Raw genomic sequence first — 25,721 nt, 5'->3', positions numbered from 1 at the left:
CAACAAAAGAGGATCAGAAACCCAGGTTTGAACTTGGCTTGTTGAATTAACTAGAGTATAAGCAACCGCAATCCCCAAGGTTTGGATTTACTTAGGAACTGTTTTGTTTTCAACAAGAAACACATATTTTCAGTCTCTGCCCTAGCACACATGAGAACAGACTCATTTGAGACTGGGGTTTGCCATGCTGTGTTAAACATGGTGGGAAACGTATGAATGGGCCTTAATTTTAATGAATGGTACTAGAATGCAAGAAAATAATGCAGCCTGGCTTTGAAGACACAGGGCTCACCCACACTTCCACTTGCCCTGTGCTTAGAAAGGCTTGCCCTGTGCTTTCCAGGAATGGGTCTGAATGGTTTTGTCCTGGGAAACTTGATTGCCAGTTGGTCTGATTCAGCGGCAAACCACGGGTTTTCCCACGGGAAAGTGGCAGGCCAAACGGGGTTGTGGATGAACCCTGACTATGGGGAAAGATGCCATGTAAAACATAGGGTGCACATTCTACCTATCAGAAACATGGAGGAGGTATGGAAAAGGAAAACATATGAGGAAACATAGAAGAAGGAGGCAAAATGCAGAGTTGTCCAATGGGAAAAGAGAACGTGTTTGCTTTTTGCTCACCTTATTATCATCCATAACAGTATTGAGCGACTCAATCCACATAGGATCGATGTCCCCATCTAAGACAATCCACTTGGGCCAATTATGGGTCATATTAGCTTGCTCTCTCAAAAGAGATGAGAAGAGTCCTGAAAAACAGGAGGCAAATATGTTTTGGGCAAAGGAACTTTTAAATGATGAAAAATAAAAAAATAAAAATCCAACTGGGGTCCAAAGAACCCTGGGCACAAAGTCTTCCAAGTACGTCTTGGAGTTTCCCCGATTTTTTGTTCTGGCTACAGAAAGCATATATTATACTTGGAGGACAGGATTCAAAAGCAGGAACCCTCTGGGTCCAGGCAACGTAATCTATACAGCAGGGGAAAAGATTATACATCCTGACGTCAGAATCAAGTTCAGCAGTCCTACCTGTATACCACAGTGCTGACAGCAGAACTGTGTGACACAGTCCTGGAATACTTTAGCAGCTGAGAGAGGACATGGAGTATATGATGACGAAGGTAAGATTGTGCAGGCAAATAGCTTGATAAAGCCTCTCCTCATCCAAGAGGGGAGGTGTTGTGGGTGGGACGCGATTTCTGCGTCATGCAGGGGGCGTTATGCCCCCTGCCCCACTCACCTGGCTGGCACACCACGCCCACAGGTAAGTGCCCAACCGGGCGGCTTGGAGGGGGCGTGGTTTGCAGTTGAACTTACTGCTGTGCCAGCCATTCCGCCTCATTTTCCGCCTTCCCATCGCACCTCAGACTGCAAGTGTGGAAGAATCCATAACTGCTTGCATGTAGAAAAGTAGTGAGGAGGGTAAGCAGAATCTTTTTAACATGCTACATTTTGTATGCAAACAAAGGGTTTAAGAACAAAAAAGTTGGGATTATTCAAGCATGATCATTCCTACCCTTCGCCTGCAGTATAAAACAGTGTGGCCCCAGGAAGCCTACACCATGTGGTTTCTCTGTATGAATATCCTAGCAAAATAAACATCAGCTGAGGGATATTTTGCAGGAAAACATGAAGAATGTGCAGTGAATGTTACAGTAATTAAAATATCTCCTCTACTTGCCATCTTTCCATTCTCGAGTAGCATGATGTATGAAACCAAAGAGCTCATCAGTAGTCACAGCTTTGGGGTTCAAGTCATTCCAAACAGGCTTCCGCTTCATGTTCATATAAGTCCTGTTCAGTGTTTTCAGAACCTAATGAACATCAAGGAGAAGACTCTTGTTAGGATCCAGGTCTTAATTTTGGGGGAAAGTGTTAGGTTCTTATATAAATATTGACACTGCTTTTCCAGTTTTCCATAACGTCTTGGGGGCAGATCCAGATTAAACTAGTTCCCACTTAAATCAAAGAGACAAGCTGAGTAATGATTAACCCCCCCCCTAATTTGAATGCATCCTAAATTCCACTGCCTTAGTCTGAACTCAACCCTCAGTTTACAGCGTTTGGATTTATGGAGCCCTGTTTTCTGAGTCTGGGGACAACCACCTTGAGCTCCTTGCAGGAAAGGTAGGGTATAAAAATTCAGCAGTAAATTAAAATTTAAAAACTGTAAGACCTTTTGATGAGAAATGACAATGGGATGAAAAAGATGTGGGAGCAATGGCCCTAGAAACCTACATTAAACTTACCTAAATACTACTGCACTTTCTTAAGGCTTTGAGACTGAGCAGGAATAATAGGAAACTAACAAACAGAGAAAGTATTGTTCCTGAGAGAGAATAATTGTGGGGGGAGGTCCCAGAATCATAGTATTCCAGACTGCTCCTGCTGAGCCTCTGCTTCCACTATAAAAGGAAGCCACTCCAAATCATTACCGCCCCCCTAAACACACCCACGCTTGAACTTTTATTTTTCCACTGGATTTTGTCTTTCCCATCTGACCAGCTGAAAGAGGAAGGGAGGAATCCTTTCCTAATTGAGTGGTTGATGTATGTGAACTAATCCCTGGATAGTTTGAGTCTCAGGGAGGGCGGGGGCGAAGTTACATCTCTGTCATGATTAGCCTGACCATAACAGTGCTCAACTTTTCACTTTAAAATCAGAGTTGAGGGGAAAGGCTGAAGAGAAGCATGCAGTGTTATGCCAGCTGGCGTAGAGCTGCTTTTCCCCCCTTCCATTTGCAAAATCTGCCATAAAAAAAATAACTGTTAAAGCACCATGCTGTACCTTGCTTTTTCCAGTGCCTGCATTTCCAACTACAAAGACAGAGTGACGCACTGCCAGAAGCTCCTCAAGCTGAACAATCTGTCAAACAGAATTAATACACAGCCAGTGGTTTTGTTTCCTTGTCCTCCCATTACCACCGACACCAATTACCTCCCACAAAGCAGCTTCCCACCCTCTCCTGTAGGCAGGAAATTTTTCTCTCCAAATAACTTCAAACAGGATAACCTGAAGATGGCACATTAGTCTCTCAAGGCCCTACACCCAGACTTGAATTAATGAATGAGCCTCAAGAAATGAAAACAAATCTCCCCATCCTTTTTTGTTTGCTAAGCCACACAACCATATCCTGGTAAAATGAAGAAAACACTAATGTCAAATGTCACCGACTGCTTGATGTCAAGTAACTACAGGACGGGTGGCAAATGTAGACGAAACTCCTCTTTCTAGGCATCTTTTTAAAGTGCACGTCCCTTTTCAGGGACTGAATAGTAAAAAAACAAAACAAAACTAAAGGGGCAGCAAGACTCACAAAATGAATTCAAATTAGCTGGCCAAAAAAACTCTAAGAGAGGTAAAGGTAAAGGGTCTCCTGACCATTAGGTCCAGTCGTGACCGACTCTGGGGTTGCGGCGCTCATTTCGCTTTATTGGCCGAGGGAGCCGGCGTACAGCTTCCGGGTCATGTGGCCAGCATGACTAAGCCGCTTCTGGAGAACCAGAGCAGCGCACTGAAACGCCGTTTACCTTCCCGCCGGAGTGGTACCTATTTATCTACTTGCACTTTGACGTGCTTTCGAACTGCTAGGTTGGCAGGAGCAGGGATCGAGCAACGGAAGCTCACCCTGTCACGGGGATTCGAACCACCGACCTTCTGATCGGCAAGTCCTAGGCTCTGTGGTTTAACCCACAGCGCCACCCGCACATGCAAAACTGTGGGTTGGGCTGATCCAAGCAGACTCTTTCAGTGGAGCATGAGGCTGGCAGCACAGGTCTCTGCTTCTCCTCACCAAACATCCCACTGTGGACAGCTTCAATCCTAGTCTGAATTCCCTCATTCAGGGCTACTGTCCACAAATGAGACACAACAGTGGCCTTAGATCTCAAAGTTTGACTTCTAAATCATATCATGACTGCTGTTTCTAATGGCCTGTCTGCAAACACGAGAGTTGGATCCACATGAGATGGGCTGTGATGGCTTCTTCTGCTTCTGTGATTCACAGTGAGCCTCATCCTAACATTCACCCATCTTCTCTAAAGGCAAGCAAGTGCGGCTGCTGTGTTTAAAATCTTCAGAGGCACAATTTGAATGCAGATAAGAAAAAGAAAAAGTTCCACATAGAACTCTCCTACAGTACAAAGATTAATCTATCTTTCTCTTCTATTTTGATTGAATAAAGGGACAACAACAAAACAAATGACAACCCCAGCACCTCAAATTCAATACTATGTGAAGCATGAAAACCTACTATTAATAACCACTGGTCACTGACAAAAATCTGAGCAAGTTAAGGACATTTGGCAGTGAGGGAAGGAAGCATTTTCATGACTAGACAGGACCAGTAGCTCCTACATATTATTTCAGAAACCCAAATCTTTACTTAGAACATTGGCCTGCACGTGTACAGGAGTATTACTGAAATACCACCACCTCCAGGACACAATAGGAATGCTATCATTGTACACAAGAATAACCTTCACATTCAACACAACCTGTCCGCAATTATTTTTTGATTGAAATTCTTAAGGGGTGTAATTAGAGGCAATGGATTATTTTACTTTGAGAATAAAGCTCTCCTCAGGCTGCAAGCGAAGCTCTAGGGTAGACTGTTTAACCATCTGTTCAAATTGCAAGTCCCTTTTCCTTGGAACATCCAGAGCCGGAAACAGGTCACTGATTAAGCCCATGAAAATGGGGATATCATCTGTCACTATCTTGGGCAAGTTGAAGTCCCTTAAGGCTCGCATAAGTACCTGGAAAAGGACAGTCAACCACACGTTATCACACCTGCAAGAGCTTTCAATCAACAGAAAATACGTTTTTGTAGTAACAGTGTTGAAGAAGCATTCATTCCTCTGAGTAAAGAACAAATATGGACATCCATTAAAAGCAGCGGTGAGGAACCCTCAGCCCACAGCCTAATGCCCTCTGGACCATTACTGGGCCAGTCTTGCTCTGCACACCACCCCTCAGCGCATCACTTATCATTTTCAGTTTTGTGTGTGCTCCAGGATGGAGGCAATCCAGAGGGGGTGGAAATGAAGGTGGGAGGAGGGTGGGAATGGGAACGAGAGGAGCAATGGAAGGAGGAGAGAGGAAACTATGTTAATGTGGGTGGTGAAAGGAAAGAGACAAAATGAATGGAGGAATCACAGAGATTGAGGGAGATGGGATAGCACAGACAGACAGACAGAGGAAGCGTGCTATGCAATATTGCAACCCACTTTGGGCTCCATTTCTGCCCGCGGCTAGCATGACAAATTACCCCTAAGGAAATGTGGCCTTTAGCAGAAAATAATGTTTCTTACTCCTGCTCTAAAGAGGTAATTTTATAATTAAAATCAAACTGTGGGAAAAGCTATTCCAACATTATGTTTATGAAGCACCAGTCTGTGCTACTATGCATACCTGATCTTCAGGTCTAGCCTTGTCTCCTCGCTTCAGTGAGCCGGCAACTACCAAAACAGACTTAACAGCACGAAGGCCCCAGTCATAATGATCCTGTGGTGAAGATATAAGGGGGGAAAGGTTAAATGCTCACCTGTGAAACATGGCTAAATAAATAAATTCTCAAAATCTAGGAACCAAAGTTGCTCTGCTACACTTTTCTTTTTGATGATATTATGAGTGTTGCCTATGGTGGGGTGAGAAAAAAATTCTAAAAATGAGAATATTCAGTCAAAGTCTCCAAATCCATATACAGGCATCCCACCCATTTACGTGCGTTCATGTCATGTGCAACTGTGCATGCGTGCAGCATCAGAAACCCAGAAGTGGGGGGAGAGACCTGAAGAGCCTCAACAAAGTCGCACTGTGCCTCTGGTTTGTGAGGAGACCCTCCCTGGAGCATTACTCTTTGGAAGCAATCCTATGCTCCCTGGGAAGATGGCTGGGGGGTGTCACAGAATGCCACCACAGTCCATCTAAAGTGGATTCTATTTTTGCTCTGCCATGGATTCTGTTCCTCACCAGTGCCACTCCAACTATAGTAGGGTAGGGTAAATCTGTATGTATTATTACAGTCATACCTCAGAAGTCGAACGGAATCCGTTCCAGAAGTCCGTTCGACTTCCAAAACGTTCGGAAACCAAGGCACGGCTTCTGATTGGCTGCAGGAAGCTCCTGCAGCCAATCAGAAGCCATGGCAGCCCCGTCGGAAGTTTGGCTTCCAAAAATAGTTCACAAACAGGAACAGTCCCTTCCGGGTTTGCGGCGTTTGGGAGCCAAAGCAAAGATGTTCAGGATCCAAGGTATGACTGTATTATGTATTTCATCCTGTTTGTATGAATTTTATTGGTCTGTGACCATAATATTAATTCATTAGTAAGATTGTTACAGGTTAGGATTAGGGCTCCTCAAATAATTGCTGTTTCCTTGCCTGAACCTTTTTATTAGCTCCTTCCCTTTTGAGTTGCTCCTTGCTTTCAGAACCCATCTTTTTTCTTTCACCTGTGTCTGTATCCTGCTTTTCACTCTTCATAGTGAATATTCTTCCCAGAATATTCTAGTGTTACCAACCTCACCTTTTGTCCCTGATATTGTGCTTTCAGCTTCCCAGAGAACTCATGGCTACTAATCTCAAATCACACCAGCAACAATGTGTTCTTGGAGCAGACCCCTTAGGCTCATGGGCCACTGATAGACTGTTGTTCTCAGTGCTTTGAGGATTCACTGTGGTAAGCAGTGGGCAGAGGCCATACATAACCTGACTCGCAACATGTGCCAATCTCAAAGAGACTCATGTTTTTGTAGCAATCCAGCAAATGAAAAAGAGATTACTTGTAATATACTTGGAATCAAGTTTCACTGAAAATCAATGAAGATTACTTCCAAATAAACATTTTAAGAGATTAGAATGTAAAAAAATATTTAATAGGATTATATAGGCAAGTCTTTCCTTTGGAACATTAGAATGCTTGCAGACTAGAAGATTGATTACAGTAATCAGAACCAAGCAAACATTACATTGTCCAAAACAAAACACCAACACAGAAACCATTTCAATTGTTTCCAATAATGCTGAAATAAATGAATAAAGCCAAACTAAATCAATATTCAACAGACATGACAAAGTTGTACATATGAAAAGGTAAGCAATTCCCTTTTCATTTAATTCCATCTGTTCTGCTTCATCTGTTGTAGGCTACAGGGCTTTACTGGGAGAACATAAATAATTTTATGGTGCCCCCATTGCATGTAGATGTGATATATTGCAGATAATGTGTGCTTTCTCAGATACTGTGAATAGCTCGAGTAATTTTTTTGCTTTCAAAAGCATCCTAAAAGCATCCTACATTTTATTTTGCAAGTTTATATTGTAGCACAATACCATTTGATTAGCATGGGAGAAATCTCAAGGTCCAAAAGAGCTCCCTTACCTGTTTAGAGAGAAGTTCTCTACAGAGAGTATACAAGGTAATAAACTTCCTGGCTAACAAGCGTGCATCAACAAACCCCTCAGCAACCAGCATAATTTCACAAATTAGTTCAATGTCAGGGACAACCATTGCACAGGGTCTAAAAAAAAGTGTAAGAACCAAAGATAGGGATTAGTATTTAAGCACTGTGAGAATAACAAATGCCCATCTCACCTAAATTCAAGACAGTGATGTCTACAAACATTTTAGCAGAGCTCAAGAGAGTCACAATTATGTGTGTCACTCATTGCTAACAAGCACTTTCAAAGCAAAAAAATTGGCTAATTACTCATTGGCAATTATTAGCATTTCCTACTAGTGCTATTTCAAAGGAATCAGCTGACAGTGTAGGCTTTGCAAGTCCCCTATAGACAAATCACGAAAATCTAAGATGCTGTTACAGGGAATCTGCAAGATGGCCCTTTATGTTGGTAAAAAGCAAGACTAGACAAACCACCAGTTTCAACTTGATTTCTTCCAGAATGGAATTCTGGCAAAATGATACCGTTCCCAATAGTTCCAATTAGAGTGTGTGTAAAATAATAGTTTATTAGTTTCGTGATGTGAGACCAAATAGCTAATTAAAATACTGTATTAAGTACATAACATAGATGGTTTTGGAACAGTAGGTTATCCAGTGGCGGGGGGACACCTCGGATCTGTGGGCCAAATGTGACCCGCTAAGCCTACCTGGACCTTGGGGCTCTTCCCAAGCCATGCTCTTGAGTATTTTTGCTTGGCTGAAATGTGTCTTTGAACTGGGACAATACCTCTTGCTTGTAGCGTGTTTATAGAAACCTCCGAATTTTGCATGGCTGGAATGTGACTTCCTTTGTACAGTTGGCCATATCTGTTACTTTGACCATTTTTGCTTCTAGCCCAGCCCACCAATGGCATGGAAGCCCCTGGAGGGCTTCCTGCCCACTAGGAAATGTGTCCCTCAAGCTAAAAGTGGTTCCCCACCTTGATCCAGTGAAAGGTCATTGAAAATAAGTCAGTATCAGGCATGGAAGAGACATATTAAGGCAGTTACAATGTACAGGACTGTCTGAACTATGGATCTCATATGCCATATTTTAAAGATCTGAAACAAGAAACCAAAAGTCTGTCCACGGAATGGAAAGCTGGGAACTTATAAAGTTGTTTTCTTGTTTGGGGTGAAAGAGACATTCAGGAAGGAATATGCTAAGTTCTCCTGCTGCCCAGGAAGGAAAGGAACTTGTGACTAGCTCTTTGTCCTGCATTATAATAAATGAGTTGTGGGCTTTTTTTTTTTTTTTTTTTTTTTTTTTTAGTAATAGGAGATACTGTTCAGTGCTTTAAGAGAATTCAGTTAGTATTAGGTTTTCATCCTAACTCATTTATTTTTGTATTGCAACTATATTTTTCACAGAACAACTTCTTCTACTGCACACTTAGCAAAGATACGGAAAGAATTTGTCTCCCTTGGTTAAGCTAGCAATACTGCAACTTTGGAAAACTCTTTCACACAATCATCGTGCAACAAGTCAAGTGCAAATCAAACAACTGACATTAGGTGGCATAAGTACTCAGAATGTGAATCAGCTTCATACTTGCCTGAAAAGAGCTTTGAGATTTTCAGGTAATTCTGTTCGGCCGGCATAACCTGGGTTCATAGTAATAAATATTCCAACTGATGCTTTCAGTGCAATGCTTTCTCCAAGGAATAAAAATCTGCATCAATTGCACAATATAAGGAAAGAAGTGGCTGAAATTGGTTGGGATTTAAGCAATTCCCTTTGACTCCATTTCCCTCTCAAACACACACACACACACACACACACACACACTCTGTGGCCAGGACCCAAATTCACACAGCTAGTTCTGAATACCCAAGATGATTTGGGCCTTGTGCTTCGCTGCTCACTTACCCCACTCTGGTATTGCATAGCAGAACTTATTTTGAAACTGAGGTGACATTCAAAACATTTCAAATGAAAATAAAATGTGCTAATGCTATGTTATGGGAGGACCACTGTTTCATACTGGACAGGGCAGGCCTAAACCTTTCAGAATGCCTAAAGTAGTTTGATTTCATTTCTTTGCAGCATTCCATACAACAGTATCAAACAATAACTAAACAATGGGTTGAGTCCAGACCTTTAGGTCACATGTTCACCCCAGTGAAATCCATGAAATTTAAGTTAGTTGTAACAAGCAGAGCAAACCTATGCCTAGCTGGGGAGCAGGTAGAGGTGGAACAGAGTGACAGAGATGTTGCATAGACCTGCCAGGGCAGATGGTAGGGAAGTAAATTCACACCCCCCCATTCTTTTCTGGTGCCAGCTCCATGCTGGTGTAGCAGAAAGGTTCAGATCAGACTCCTCTCCAGGAGCTACACCAGTATAGGATCTGGCAGATCCATAACTGACCCTGCTCCACTTCTCACACACACACCCAGGCTCCCTGATTTGAGCTACAGTATTTGACAATGGTATTTTCTGCAGAAGATGTTTCTGCGGTGGAGGTTGGCATAGGTTAACGGACAAGGATGTCTGCTGAATCATAACCCCTTCCATCAGCACAGATCATGAGTAGATCTGCAGCCTAGCTTGTGTGACTAGCTCACTTTGGATCTATCCCAACATGAAGCGCTAACGGTTAAAAATGCTAAATACAGTAGGTCTATATATTTCCCACTGAATAGCTAAGCAAAACAGATTCAATTAATAAACAACCCAAAATTCATAAAAATGAAATTCATAACTAACAAGGGGGTAATACACCGCATCATATGCCAGTCAGATTTTTGGATCTGATTTCCAACTAATATCACATGATGTGCAATCATTGCACTTGTTGCTCCATGACTTTAATTGCATTTCAACTGTGAAAAAATGCTTCATAATTGTTGTTACGGAGGTATGAAATATTTCTATTTTACACAGTGGAAACCAAGGCCAAGAAATAGTGCCTTGTCCAAGGCCACCTAATCTGTATATGGCAGATGCGAGACCTCAGACTAAACCTCCCAGGTGCAAGTTCAATTTCTGTGAATCCATTTTTTATTACCAAATATAATAAATAAATCAGAAGAATTAGGCTTAGCAGGCTGTCACAATTGATACACAGGATTAAAAAAAAAAACCCAATAAAACAGCAGCAAATTATCCTCATTCTAGATAGAAATATAGACTGACAGACACAAATGCAAATGCCTTTTCAAAGAGGATGTGAAAGTTCGCACAATGGGTGGTTTCTTCATATGCTGCATCATCTTCAAATTACATTGAATACATTAAACAATTTTGAAGGATGTATCTATTAATATACTCACTGCTTTTTCTTATTTCTTATGGCATCATGGATAGTCTTTACTTGCACAGCCACAACAGAAAGAACTTCTACTGAAATTCGGTTGAATTCATCAAAACAGCCCCAAGCACCTGTCTGGGCCAAACCTTTATAGATGTTTCCAATGGACTATAATAAATAAATGTATAAAATTCAGATTTTGTAGTTGTCTTTCTGAAATAAAGCTTTTTCCTTATATGTAAAGCAACAGTTAATAATTTGTTGAATTTATAAGCTGCCCGCGTAAGTGAGTGATATACAACTAATTAATCAAAAAACCCTGTAATACTGCACTTCCATCTAATTTATCTATACTAGTTGCCTGGTTATTCTGTCTAGTGTGTTCAAGAAATCACAGCATTATGCAGAAGATGACACTGAACTGTGCATAGAGGAAGTGGCTTTGTTCTACAGGAAGAAGCAAATAGTTTGCAATTTGGGATGTAATTCAGGGGACACACGTTCCAATGGTGTGCCTTGATTTTCCTGAACACAAATGAATTCACCCCCTTTTTATTGAGTTGTTAAAAGGAATCACACAAATGAATTCACCCCCTTTTTATTGAGTTGTTAAAAGAGAGGAGCATAAAAGGCAACCTTGATGCACCTATTCTCTCCCTCCCCCCTATTTGTGGGTTTCATTCCTATGGAGATAAGCTGCAGTTGGGGACAATGCTGCAATGGGATGTCAGGGGCAGGAGGAAGTTTGAGGAGAGGGGTGATGTGCAGGCAGAGGGCAGGAGGTTGATCCAGAGGATCAAGGGTCAGAGGTTTGTGGGGTTCTGTTCCACCCATGAGGCAGGTGCTGGGGGTGGTGGTAGAGTCAAGGGGAAGAGACCAGGCAGCCAGAGGCGGGGGAAAGGAGGCGGAAAGAGAATTGCAGGGCATCTCCGAGGTGGAACAGACTGTGTCAGTCCGAGAGAGAGCCATGCCTTTGGAATCTCCCATATCCATCTGTCTCCATGCACAAGGAGGGGCTTAAAACTCAGAAGGAATCATAGGGCACTTGTCCATATTGCATCAGATAAGCGAGTTTAAATAAGCTGAAAGGGGCGTGATAATGCTGTTGCTCCAACTATCCGGGTCGCTACCTAGGACTGTAGAGGTAGATTGCCTAGCCAGCTAGTTAGCAGGGGCAGTCTGTATAACCCTTGTACCTTAGAAGCTGATGTTACCAAGGGCTTTCCCAACAAAGAAATAAACTTCCAAACATTTCTCATAGAGCTGAGTGTGCTCAGGAACAAATCTGCACATTTTGATATTTGGTGTCCCAGCTTTCCATCAACAGTGGCCACAAAAAGGGATGCAAACGTCTCTGTGCATATCACAACACACTTCTCATGACAGTCTTCCCTCATACAGCATCCCCTTAATATGGGCTCAGCACCTTGTAATCCATCTGTTCAGAACAGTTGAAGACGTAGACCATCATCCCAAGCGCATGGCCCAAATCCTTAGTTGTCTCCGTTTTGCCTGTCCCAGCTGGACCTGCAGGAGCTCCACTCATTGTTAGATTAAGGGACTGAGTAAGAGTGATGTAACACCTTTAACAAGCATAAGCAGAGTTACTATTAACACGCCAACAGCCTATTACTTTAGTGGCTGACATTTCAAATCCGCAAAAATGCAGGGACATTATAGTTGATAAACTTGCAGTAAGGGTATCATTATTATAAACTGTTGTTGTTGCTGAATATTTATATCATCCTATTCTATCATCAAGTACCTAGAGGGGCTGCCTCTTGTTTAAGAGGTCTGTTGTTTAACAATAACACAATTTTTATTTTTGTATTACTATTACTATTACTATTATTATTATTATTATTAAATTTGTATACCACCCTTCATTTGTAGATTTCAGGGCAGTTTACAAAATAAAAATACAATATAAAAAACACAAAATATATAATAAAAATAAGAACAAAAATAAACAAATAATTTCCCCTCCCTTCATGTTTAGCTTCAATTATTTAATTTTGTTTCCTTCTTCATACTGCTTTATACAATGTTGCTTAATTTAAGCTTTTATATTAGGTTAGCTTGCTTTTATTGTTTTACACAATGTTGTATGGATTGATTTTTTGAGCTTCCTGATATTATGATTATGTATGACTGCTTCTAATATGTTTTGAATGGTTATGCTTACTGTTCATTTGCTATGTTGTGAGCTACTTTTTGTGGAAAAGTGGCTTACAAATAAGCAGATGCCAGATGATAAAACATTTTATTTTATTCGTTACATTTTGCCCATCATTTTCATGATCCTAAAGCAGGTAACAATGTTAAAAGCTAAAACAAAATTAAAGCAATCGACAGTAAAACAGAACAGAAAACAGTAGCCTGCAAAAAAAATAAAAATGCATCAAGATACAGCAAATACTTATTCGGCAATAGTACCACAGTGGGTACACAGAATCTGGCAAAATATATCCCATCAGTCCCTACTAAAAGCCTGGGAAAATAAAAATGTGTTTAATTAGTGTTGAAAGAGGGCCAAAGACAATGCCAATATATTTCAAAACCCTCCATTACACATCTATATATTGGGTAATCTTCCCTTACACATCATTTATATGAAGGGGTTCAAAGAGTAGATAGGAAGCAGACCCCCACATCTGCAAAGGAGCAATCGCATGTGAACAGCTGCTCACATTGGGGGTCCTGATTACATGGTACACCTAAATCATGTAGAAGTCCCAATTGCATGGAACAACCACCCCTCTACAGATGCTGAGATGATAAGGCCAGCTACAACAGCTAGTTCCTCATCCTCGGCTACTTCCTACTCCAGCTCAGAATCACAGCACTATGTTGCAGGCAAACACCAGGTATTTGATTTTTATTTGTGCAATGTAAGCGCATTTTTATTACCCCCCAATGTAAGCCTTAGATAAAGGTAAAGGGACCCCTGACCATTAGGTCCAGTCATCACCGTCTCTGGGGTTGCGGCGCTCATCTTGCTTTACTGGCCGAGGGATCCAGCATGCAGCTTCTGGGTCACGTGGCCAGCATGACTAAGCCGCTTCTGGCGAACCAGAGCAGCGCACGGAAATGCCGTTTACCTTCCCGCTGGAGCTGTACCTATTTATCTACTTGCACTTTGACATGCTTTCAAACTGCTAGGTTGGCAGGAGCAGGGACCGAGCAACGGGAACTCATTGCCGAGCAATGGGATTCGAACCGCCGACCTTCTGATCAGCAAGTCCTAGGCTCTGTGGTTTAACCCACAGCGCCATTTGCATCCCATAAGCCTTACGAGTTATGCAAATTCAATAAAATCCTTTTTCATTCCATGGGATACAACTTTTACCTAGACTCTAAAGAATGTGGGTGCGCAAGAACACATGCCCATGCCTGCGTGTCCTCTGCCTCTTTCTGTCTGGTGTGGGGAGGGTACGTGTGAGAAGCAACCAGAGGGGCCGGTGCCCATGGCACTCTCTCAAAATTCCAAACATGCCCATGCACTCAGAAAGGCTGGCAACCTCGTGACTACGGAACTATAATACAAGAAAGCTGTGATTTCATGCCAACAGGGGAAAATCCCACTGGGGGTAAAAATAAAACTCTAGGAGGTCTTGTCCAACCATTCTTAGGTGTAACGTTATCCCCTTCCTTCCTTGTCATGCAACACAACACATAACTGTTCAGATTATATGGGGGGTACCTTTCATTCCCAACGCAATTATTTTACTTTACAATGTGACTGTTTTTGTCAAAATGTCACATTTGCAATGTTAAGGATTCCTCACAGGGGAGAATGACAGCTCATTTCATGTTTAGCCTTCGCATTCTACAAGACAGATCAAGTCAAGGTAGCCCACTATTAGCCAAAGCAGATTTTACCTGTCAGTTAAAGGTGTAATAACCAGCCGAGGGGTATTTCCCAAATACTCATAGTAGTACTGGAACTGGGCATCACATATGTTGGCAAAGCAGTGTTTTTGGGCCCAATCCCATCTATGGCGCAGTTGTGACAGCCAAGCAAAAGCTTGGGAACTGGTGACCTAATAAAACAAAAGCAAATAACCACATCTCCGCACAACTACTATGCCGAGGGTGTTAAGAGATGAAAGAAACCAGAGATGCCAAAATGTCAAAACTGTCATCACTCATTTTCACGCCTCATCCCCAGTCTTTCCCAAGCAACATCCCTCATACTGGCAATTATAAGGGATTATATGCACTCTTGGGCATTTCCATACCATACAGAGGCGAGCGTAATGTAAGATCTGTTTAATGGAAGCTTTTGTTGCAGCAGACATTAAAACATCTTCTGCCAAGATCTCTTTCACCTTTTACAAGAAACCAACTCTGGGGATTTGATATGACTCAATTTCATATTTCATATTTCCTTAATAATATCCCCTGGGCTCCATGAAACAATTATATATTTGATGTCTCATTTGTTTCTCACCTGCCCTTTTAATCTCATACTGTACAGTACTGTCTCTAAAATATCAGTGGAAACAGAGCCCTTTGTGTCACAGGCAGGTGATGTAGGGCTGGTGCCTGCCTTTGGCACACAAATATTTTTTTTATCAATTGCAGATAGCAAAGTCTACTTACGGTTCCCCTATCCCCTTTCTCTCAGTCTCCAGTGGAGGGAAGCTGAAACCATCTAACCAGGTGGAGCCCACAAGCTATGCAAGATGCAAGTGTCGACCCATAGACTTACCACAAAACAGAAGCATCAGTGGTTTGTCTGAACAGACCTTTTAAAAGTTTTGCTCATGGCCTGACATCCACGTGTCAAGCACATAAGAGCTCTATGCACACATATATACATGGTTCCAACCTATGCACTTAGGCTTCCCCACTTCAGACATCCATGTTCAACGTAGGGTTACTAGGGTGGTGCTGGCTGGCACAGTCCCATTCCCTACTCATGTATGGATCACGACCCATGAGCAAAACTTCTGAAAGCAGATTCTTTCCTCATCAAATAGCTTCAAAGACACCCAGCTCTTCTACACCAACAAACTGGTGCCAAGGTGCTGTGACAAAGCAGGAGCTCAAAACTCCAATTTTACTGGTTCCTGTTCCTACATTTTTCTCAGCTGCCTGCTTCAAGGCCCTCATGGCTTCAGAGATGATAAACAAGCGGTTCTGTGCCCTCCTCCCTGGGGGAGATATGTGACACCTGAAGAAGTGACATTTCAGGGAAATAAATGATCCCGAGGCTTTCTCCCCACACCAGACAAAGCCTGAGTAGACTGAATGTCCTATGTCAGAGAACCTCACTGATACACATCTTATTTGTGGGAGTAACCACCATTCCCGTCATCCCAATCTGATTTTATAAGGAAAAAAGAACTCAGGAAGAGGTGTTTGTTGTTTTGTCCTAGTAGCAATTTCCTGGATGTGTTTTAACAGGGGGACAGCTATGGCCTGTATTCCTCTTCTGAATTCAGTGTTGAGTTAATGCCCTTATCTACATATCCTCACCTTCAGCAACAAATGCACACGAGAATCCCTGCAAATTAACCTGCACAACCCATTATTTGCTGTTGAGTTATGGAAAATGCAGGGAACATGACCCATATGAGAATGATTGCAAAGTTTGGCTAACCCGGTGCAGCAAGCATTCAATTTTTAAAAGTGCTCCCCCCAAAAAAGTGCCCAAAATGTTCCACACACTCACATTCTTCTTACTCAATATTTAGCTGCTCTCCCAATGTTGTTTTTTTTATATATACCATTTTTTCTGTTTGTATTATTTATAATTGTTTTATTGCTTCTATTTTTTTGTTTGCTATTCTAGTTTTAATTGGGTTTGTAAACCATCCAGATAACTATGCAATATGAGTGGTACAAAAATTTATCCAATGAATAAGTAGTTAAATATTGGCTTACTCAAAAAAAGGCGATGATAAAACCATGATTCATGAACTTGCCTTGGTAACAAACCACAGTATTCCTGTCATTCAAATGTAACAAGGAACTCTGGTTCAAAATAAGTGGATGCTGCCAACCTCCTCCTTCCAGCTACATTGCAGCTAGAGGTGATGAGCAGATGAGCCCAAGGCTCATGACTTGGCATTGCTCATAGTAATTATAGACTCATCCACATAGCATTAAGCTATAGCTTTGTGTTACAGCCCAGTAAGTCACAGAAGACTGAGGTTAACGTCAGTAAACATATTTCGGATCACCCTGCATGCATGACAGTTAATAACCTGATCCTCTGGGAAGCATTTACTCATTTATTTCATAAAATCGCAGAGCTGGAAGGGACCCCAAGAGTCATCTAGTCCAATCCCCCACAATGCAGAAATCTCAACATGCAGTCCCCCATCCAAAACTGGACCCACTTTAGCTTTGCAAATGTGCTAGCAGTTTTATTGCTGCACCACTAGGATGAGTTTTACTTCAAAAAAAGTATATTTGGGACACATTTAGGACTGCAGCAGAGAAAATGAAAAATGAAACAAACAAACAAAAACATAAAATAAAGTAGTATGAACCAGTCCTTGGACCCTGGTATGGAAAACAAGATGGAGATTTAACTTTACCTTCTGAGCAACAAGCTTTGCTACCACATCTCTTGCATGAACATCTATTGTGCAAATAGTCATGATCTTCTGTCTGTCACTTGATGTCAGCTCTCCCAACAATAGAGAGATAAGAGCATTTAGCTGAGTGATCTTGAAAAAGGCACAAGGAAAGAAATGTTACTGAATGGAACTCCACTAGCCTTAAGCACCACTTGTTGGTTTATTGTATGCAATTAGTTCATTCAACTGCTGTAGCAATTTTGCTGTATAGCAAAGAAGTATGAGCCCCCATATGCAAACATGCACCAGCTTGGGCAATGCTAGTAATTGGTACTGCAGTCAAACAAATGCTTTTATTCCCTTTGTTTATATTCATTCTTGCTGTAATACAAGCCTGTGAAAACTATGCATTGGCTATTAAGCATAATACAATTTGTTAGTCTGTAAGGTGCCCAAAACTTTTTGTGGTGTGTTTGCAAAGACACAGAAACAATCTTATCTATGAACAGGCAAAGGAAATGCTTTTTTTATCACAGATAAAAGTGAGTAGCCAATAAATACAGCTTGACAGGGCATTGTTTAACGCTCTAGCTAAATCACTCCTACAGACATATTTCATTTGTCTTAACACCCGTTAACACAATTGGCAAGAACTGAGTCATAAGGTTTTTGCAGAACTGTGCCACTTCCAGCCTGCATGGGAAGGGGAACTGAATTTTGCAATATTATTCCATGAAGAAAGCTTTGTGCACTACCAAGCCAAGGAAAACAGCAAAAACTGGCCTTTCCTTGACATGTCACTTTTCTGTATGAAGGAAGACTCTGTGCTTTGTGGAAGCATTCAAACAAGCAACATCCTACACGGGCACCTGCAACCTAAAGCAGTAAAGTTCAGGTTTACCAACTTGATGTTGCAAGCAGTGGCGGAGGATCATAGAATCATAGAGTTGGACAAGACCACAAGGGCCATCGAGTCCAACCCCCTGCCAAGCGGTCCGCCCCAGGTGCCATCCCTGATGGGGGGTGACAAACCTGCCCCACCCCGAAGTGCACGGGGAATTGCCCTCCCCACAGCTCGCCCCGCCGGCGGTATAGAGCCAGTGTGTACCGTATGTAGTGGTGCTGTGCGTGCGCCGCCAGGCGGTTTGCCCTGCCCCTCGACATGCCACACCGGGTGCCGGAGAGCCTTCCTTTGCCCCTAGTTGCAAGCTTTGCAAACTAGCCCTATTTTACATATGGCTTGACTGTTACATAAATAAGGAATCTATCAATACTTGTTTCTTATGATAATCCTTCAAGGCTGTTTCAAACCCTTCTTCCAGCCTGTCAAACGCTATTCCCACATCAGTGGTCCACCAGATTTGAGAGCCAGTGAGTGCTACTTGTGCAGGATAGTCAAAGATCCACTGGTCTCTGGGCTTTTCCTCATAGACAGCTACAGCTTCTGTGATGTGATGACGCACTGTTTCACACATGACTTCTTCAAGGCGTTTTAACCAGGTTTCCACCTTTTGGAAAAACAAACCATTGCAGACATTAGGTTTGGGTGCAGAATAAATTAGGTGGACTTTTCCTTTGGAAATCGTGGCAAATTTGCCCCACTGATTAACACAAGACCCAAATTAGCCTGTAGTCAACCTACTGGGCCAATTCAGAATTAACAGAGTTTGAATTGTGGGAATGTCCGGTACCCATATATTCCCTCTCCCCACCCCTCCTTCCCTCATGTGCTCAAATTCTCTCTGCCACTTCCAAATATATGTAAACCAAGCAAGTAACAACCAGTTGAGGTTTTTCACTAAATCAGAAGGAAAGGAAAGGAAAGGAACTGGAATGCCCATGTGGAGGATAATGGGAGAGAATGTGAATACAGGTCTCACTCACAAAGCAGCAAACCATGGTTTGCCCCTGCATTTAAAGCAACCCATGGTATATGGTATCCTAGATGAACATTACAAAATAAACGACTTCCACGCAGTTTTTCCATTCCATCCCCACAGCCACCTGAGCTTAGCAATATTTCTGTTGGACACTGCTTATAATTCTGCTGAGACATTAAGTCTCACTATGAAGAGATGCAAGAGGCCAGCGAAAAAATTGCTTATGGGTGCTCTCTCCAGCGCTGTGGTGCCTGTTCAACTCCTTGGTATTCTGGAGAGATGCAGATGTTGAAGCAAGGCAGACAATGGATGGACAAGCCAAGATTTACTGTGAAGCCAGCTGCACATGTTACAGCTCATAATTATGTTTCTTATGTTGCAGTGCCGACAGTGAAAAAGACTGGTGTTGTTACCACCACTGCATTCTCAAATACCAGTCCAGTGGCCCTCTCCAGGGTAGTCCTGGAGACATACTTGCACAAATAGAACAAGCACAATATCGAGACGTTGAATTCTTCCTTGGCTTATTATTATTATTATTTAAAAGCGTCCTACCTGTCTTAAAAAAGAAGAAGTGATCTACCCACATGTGTGTATGATTTGGGAGGGGGAGAGTTGTTTTGCAAAGTTTGTTGCAAAGATGCATAATTACATTGTTAAACATTTCAATACCCAATAGACTTATTGTTTTCCCTTGTAACTTCATGTTTTCTAAAACCAGGTGGTAGATAAGAGGGTTGTTGTTGTTTTTTAAAACAAAAGAATATATAGAGGCAAAAATTCATTATGCATATACATTCATGCCTCATCAAAAATATGTTTCAGGTACTCTTATAGCACCACCTTATGCATGTCTACTCAAAAGTAAGTCCTATTGAATTCAGTGGCTACATCTGTACAATATTGCAGCTTCCAATCACCCTTCTGTGGCAAAGCAGTATGAATGTTTCCACCCCAATTTACTTTCACATTTCCTCCAATTTTAGCAGATAGGTATAGTTTTGCCATCAAAAAAGCCAACATACCTGGCCACCACACTTGAATTCAGCAGTGAATGGGACATATTCCTTTTCTTTGCTGTACATTCCTAGGGCAATATTGCTGGACTGCTCTTTGTCATCTTGAAATTTAAGATCAGCAGTGTTGTCAAAAAGTTTAATAAGATGACAAGTCACCTGCATTCAAACAGCAGCATACAATTAAGGAACTCAGTCACCCCAGCTTTGCTCAGATTTTAATCACCTTCTCTTTCACTTTCTGCTATCGCATTTCTTTGCAGATAATGCTTTAAACACGATTACAAGAAACTTTACCTGTTTTGGCTGTGCTCCTTTTGAGAGAATGTCAAGCAGATCAGCAGATGAAACGAAATAGAACCGAGGAAAAGCTAAGCGCTTGGTTTCCAAGTATTCAGCGAGAGCTTTTTCACAAAGAGAAAGCCTGAAAATGAAAAGGGGAACACTTCGGATATTCACATTTAATTATGTATGGCACTTTTTGCACCAAAACATGTATGTATGTATGTATGTATGTATGGAAGCTGGTTTTCAAGGTCAGTAGCATTCCTTTTTATGCTTATCGACTCAGAAGTTCCACTGAGTTCAGTGGGACTTATTTTTCAGTTAAGTATGTTCAGCACTGCAGCCAGTGGCAGATGGGGTAGTGGAACCTTGCCTCCCTCTGGCGGAGTCAGTTCTGCATACTGGGAGGGGCTGGGTGGCAACGAAATTTAAATATGCTGGCAGGAGCACCCAACACTCTCTGCTGGTGCATGTGCCCCATGCCCTTCATCACTGCCTTTCCTCTTCCAGCACCACTACTGATTGCAACCTTAAATTGTTTGCCTTCAGCATAGCAATATGGATGTCCGTCAGTGTTCAACTGTGCCACAAGAAAAAATACATAAACAATACAACTGCAACTGAAAACAGCCCATACTTTTTATTTATTTATTTATTTAAACAATTTATACACCACTTAACAACAAGGTTCTCTAAGCAGTTTACATTACAGAAAAATAAAGTTTCGTTAAAAGTGTAAAATCAAACTACACTAAAATGCCTGCTTGAATAAAGAAGACTTCAGCAGATGCCAGAAGTTTAGTAGGGAAGGAACCTATCTGACTTCAGAAAATTCCATAATGGGGGACCATTAACAGTGACTCCTCCAAATATCAAACAGGAATGTAAGGGATCCGGGACCCAAATTGGCTTCATGCAGATGTTAAACCACAGTGGGGACAAGGTTGTACCTTGAGTACACCATAGCACAGAGACCATGGAGCTGAAACTGTCTCCCAGTGCTACTCTTTGGACACAACCCTCTAGGTAGGAGCAAAAGCACTGTAAAACAATGCCCCAACACCAATCCCAAAAAACTGGCCCGGGACAACACCATGGTCTATGGTATCAAAAGTTGCAAAGAGATTAAGAAGCAGAGTCACACTCCCCCTGTCCTGCTGTCAATACAGGTCATCCATCAGGGCAACAGAGACCAATTCAGTCCCCAAACTGCACCTGAACACAGACTAAAATGGATTCAGGTAATTTCTATCTTTCAGGAATACCTGCAACTGCTTGGCCACCACCTTACCGAAAAAGGAGCGTTTTGGACCAGGCAGCACTTTTATTTATTTTAATATATTTTAATACACACACACACACACACACACACGTGCATACTTTACCCTGGTATATGCTTTTCGTACTAATTTCTTGGCTGGAAAACTGCATTGCAAAATTCAGAAAAGTGTGAAGTTTTGAAAGACTGTTGTTTAGCTTCATATTTTATTTCAGAATGTGCTAATTATACAGGTTCACCTTTAAATGCAAGCTGAACCGAATTTTCTCCCCTATCACTTGCTTTGATGAGTACACATAGCTCCTGCTGGCTTCTCCATTTACTTCAGTAGATTGGGCAGTTCTGTATACATCTGTTAACATGAACAAATCTGCCACATCCAACTAGAGTCTAGAATTGCTCTTACTGTTAATTAATGGAATGGTGTTTGTTCAGCCTTTGTGGTGTTCCTAATTAGGAATGCTGAATTCAAATGCCCAAATAACACAATTAGGGTCATTAAAATGCACAGACATTTAAACAAGTTTGAAAAACTTATCAAACACCAGCATATAAATACTGTATTTACGCAAATCTAATGTGCCATAGAATCTAATGCACACCTCAATTTGCAAAACCTTAAAACCAAAAAAGTATTTGCTGGGGAATGAGTACCATTATAGTTTTCCATTCCCAATTAAAGGTCAGCAGTTAGCCAGTATTATTTTTCTTTCAGATTATTGTTCCATCACTGCTTGTAGCACACTTCTTAATATTGTTAAGCATTATAAATGCATGTTTAATTTTTTTTAAATAATCTAAAACAGGATGAATCCCAAAGCAAACTATACAAACCATCTCTTGAGCAATACTCTTGATTACTGTATACTGGGATATATTAGAGAAAACAATTAGCTCAGTTTTACCTGCATTGCAAATCCTCAAGCTTTTCATATAAATTGGGCTTGGTTGTTGCTTCCAATACATTTTTTGTATTTGCTGAGTCATTCATTAATTCCTGAGTATAGGTGCAGAAATAATCATTTCAATATTTAATGCTCACAAACCTTTCCTTATAATTTTTGTTAAGACAAAAAATGGTTCATTCACATTTTCGCTAGCAGTTATCCTAGGTCTGCCATATTTTGAAGGGCAAAAAAAGAGGACACATTTGCCGACTTCTACTTTTAACAATGGATCGCTGTGACGACTCTCATTTTAAATACCCCTACTATATGCAGGCAATAGAGGCTGAGATATATATATATAGGATTATTATACAAACAGGGACTGGGAGAGAAAGAGGCAGTGGGTGAGAGGAGGTGGCAGGCGGTGTGTGATGGTCCCTGGGCAGGGATGAGCTGTACTGGCAAAGGAGGCTCAAGTGGAGGAGGCACCCCTAGCAAGAGGAGGCAGCCTTGCAGGAAGGGAGAAACAAAAAAGGAAACCTGGACATTTTGGCAAATTTTAAAAATTTTCCCAGACAGAAATTATACCCCTGAAAAAGAGGCCGTGTCTTGGAAAAAGAGGACGTATGGCAACCCTAAATCTGCAGATGAAAGTCATGCTCAAGAAAGCTGTTTCTTATAGTTTAAAGGTAAAGGTAAAGGGACCCCTGACCATTAGGTCCAGTTGTGGCCGACTCTGGGGTTGCGGCGCTCATCTCACTTTATTGGCCGAGGGAGATGGCATACAGCTTACGGGTCATGTGGCCAGCATGACTAAGCCGCTTCTGGCGAACCAGAGCAGCGCACGGAAATGCCATTTACCTTCCCGCCGGAGCGCTACCTATTTATCTACTTGCACTTTGACGTGCTTTCGAACTGCTAGGTTGGCAGGAGCAGGGACCGAAGAACGGGAGCTCACCCCGTTGCGGGGATTCAAACTCTTATAGTTTAGGTCACCCAAAAGGCTCCCCTAAACTGTGGGGGATGGTGAAGACCCTGCTGGAAGGGTTGGTCTGTGGCATGGTGGACTGAGAGGGAGCAGGGAAATTGCAGGAAACTGGGCAGAGGCACCAGCTGAGAGTGGAGGGATCCAGCCAACATTCATTTATAATTTTATCTTAGTTTGTAATATATTATTTAGCACAGTCAAGTGACAGTGTGAGAGATCGCTGCCTCCAAACATTCCACCTCCTTCCACACACCAACACCAGTAACTGGGTAATTCTGATCCAAGAATGCATAAACTTCACAGGAGTACCGCATATTTGAAGAGCGGTATAGAAAGATTTAATATATATTACACATCCAATCCTGGCAGCTGGATATTGAGATTTCATTGACATATAAGATTGTAAGAATGTTTTTGCTAAAAAGAAAAGGGGACAATGGAATGGTTGGTTTTAATCATGATATTCCTCATTAACCTTGAAATCTGCATCAATGCCATCAAATCGCTTTGAATCTTCAGGAAGCTGGTCTCTGATATCATCTGAGCCAATGAAAATGCTTTCAAGATGAGACCATGTACGCTGAACTTCCATCCAAATGAAAATGACGGCGTCTGCCACATTCAGCTTTTTTTGCCAGCCTAAGACTTGCTCAATGAAATACTCAACATATTTACTTTGTAGAATTATTTGCAGCTGAACCTTGAAAAAAAAGAAGAAGAGTGGGAATAAAATTAAAGGATAAATAAAATTACTTAACAGGCATAGGAGTCATAGCTACAAAAGTTTTACAAAAAAAATCTTGTGCAAGCTATTATTACAGTAAATCACAGCAAACGACATTTTCAAACCTTGCAAATGGACAGCATATTATTAAATGATTTCATACTATCTAGGGAAAAAAGAGAGAGACCAAGGACCTGTAATTTTGCTAACTCCTACACAGACAGGAATTTTTGTTAAAACCGTATACAGTCAAGGACACGTATAATTTCACAGACTTAACATCTGGGACAGCTAAGATTCACTGTAAATACAGATTCTGGAAACAGTGCCTTAGGTTTAGTCCAATTATAAAAACACATTAGTAATTCAGCAACAAGCACATTTACTATTTACATTAGCAAATAACATCTTACTTGGTTATTGTCTAAAGTCTCAAAAAGCTGTTCATCAGTTTTCAGCAACGGAATACTGGTCCTGTAATGCTCTTCATATGAAAACTCCATGGTAGCCCACATTTGACTGATTTCTATGAGAATCTGGTTAACACATCAGAACATGGGTTTGAAATATATTTAAATCAAGTGTTATTACCCAATCAATAGTCTATATAGTTCTCCTATGCTGCCCAAATCCATCTAAAGTGGTACCATTTTCTTATTGGCTGTGGTGAGATTTCATGTACTCCTTAGGTTGGGGTGGGGAAACCTGTGGCCTCCAGATGGACTACAACTCTCATCATCCTCAAGCAGTGGTCATATTGGCTGTTGCTCATGGACGTTGTAGTCTAATAACATCAGGAAGGTCACAGGTTTCCCACCTTGCCTCAGGTCATGGAAATATTACTTGAAATCCTTAAATAAATCCACACATTTTTGGTCAAATATAGCCAGAAGAGAAAAGTAGGGATGGCGAATTTTTCCACATTCTGCACATTTGGTTCACCCTGCCTGTATTCCCCTCCTCCTGAATTCACTTGAACTAGGATACTATCTAAAATTAATTCTGGATTTGGAAAATGGACAGTGTGGCTAAGCTTTCATTCATTTTCACAATTCTAGCTTTGTACATTACCAGGGCAAATGTGCCCTGGTAATGTACAAAGCTAGAATTGTGAAAAACATTGAAGCGAGCAGTCTCAATATGATTGTAGACATGATTGCACTGTGACTCTTTTGGGGGTTCAGTTTTATTGTGGTTCAGTGTGTACTCGTGCACACTGATAAAACACTACAAATGTGCAATCTCCATTCAATCACATCTGTGAATGCTGTTTTATTTAGTTGTGCTCCTGCATATTGTTCAAGAGTTGATGTTAAGACTTGATTAAGATTGCTTTTCTGCAATGTTTTATCAGTAAAAATGAGGATGCAAAAATAATGATGCAATCATAAATATACAAGCACAGTAAGATTGCTTTTTTTACAGGTAA

The 25,721-nt window shown here is 41.5% G+C and overlaps 1 protein-coding gene across 5 annotated transcripts in view; it reads right to left on the bottom strand.

Annotated features, from left to right (window-relative positions):
• The window catches only part of DNAH11 (dynein axonemal heavy chain 11), a 147,063-nt gene that overhangs the window by 84,349 nt on the left and 36,993 nt on the right, over positions 1 to 25,721 (bottom strand). For all 5 annotated transcript variants that reach the window (XM_080974522.1, XM_080974521.1, XM_080974524.1 and 2 more), the window contains 17 exons: positions 24,706 to 24,828; positions 24,044 to 24,268; positions 22,599 to 22,690; positions 20,427 to 20,553; positions 20,139 to 20,288; positions 18,508 to 18,741; positions 17,252 to 17,383; positions 14,583 to 14,743; positions 12,127 to 12,283; positions 10,723 to 10,868; positions 9,003 to 9,119; positions 7,386 to 7,524; positions 5,416 to 5,508; positions 4,566 to 4,760; positions 2,791 to 2,868; positions 1,685 to 1,817; positions 625 to 752 (listed from right to left, as the gene is read on the bottom strand). In XM_080974522.1, the coding sequence (XP_080830648.1) occupies positions 625 to 752; positions 1,685 to 1,817; positions 2,791 to 2,868; positions 4,566 to 4,760; positions 5,416 to 5,508; positions 7,386 to 7,524; positions 9,003 to 9,119; positions 10,723 to 10,868; positions 12,127 to 12,283; positions 14,583 to 14,743; positions 17,252 to 17,383; positions 18,508 to 18,741; positions 20,139 to 20,288; positions 20,427 to 20,553; positions 22,599 to 22,690; positions 24,044 to 24,268; positions 24,706 to 24,828 (2,430 nt within the window). The remainder of the gene's footprint in view (positions 1 to 624; positions 753 to 1,684; positions 1,818 to 2,790; positions 2,869 to 4,565; positions 4,761 to 5,415; positions 5,509 to 7,385; positions 7,525 to 9,002; positions 9,120 to 10,722; positions 10,869 to 12,126; positions 12,284 to 14,582; positions 14,744 to 17,251; positions 17,384 to 18,507; positions 18,742 to 20,138; positions 20,289 to 20,426; positions 20,554 to 22,598; positions 22,691 to 24,043; positions 24,269 to 24,705; positions 24,829 to 25,721) is intronic.

The sequence above is a fragment of the Podarcis pityusensis genome (assembly GCF_964106645.2).
Source record: "Podarcis pityusensis genome assembly, chromosome: 12".
In the NCBI taxonomy this organism is placed as follows: domain Eukaryota; kingdom Metazoa; phylum Chordata; class Lepidosauria; order Squamata; family Lacertidae; genus Podarcis; species Podarcis pityusensis.
This window is presented reverse-complemented; position numbering and strand designations above follow the sequence as displayed.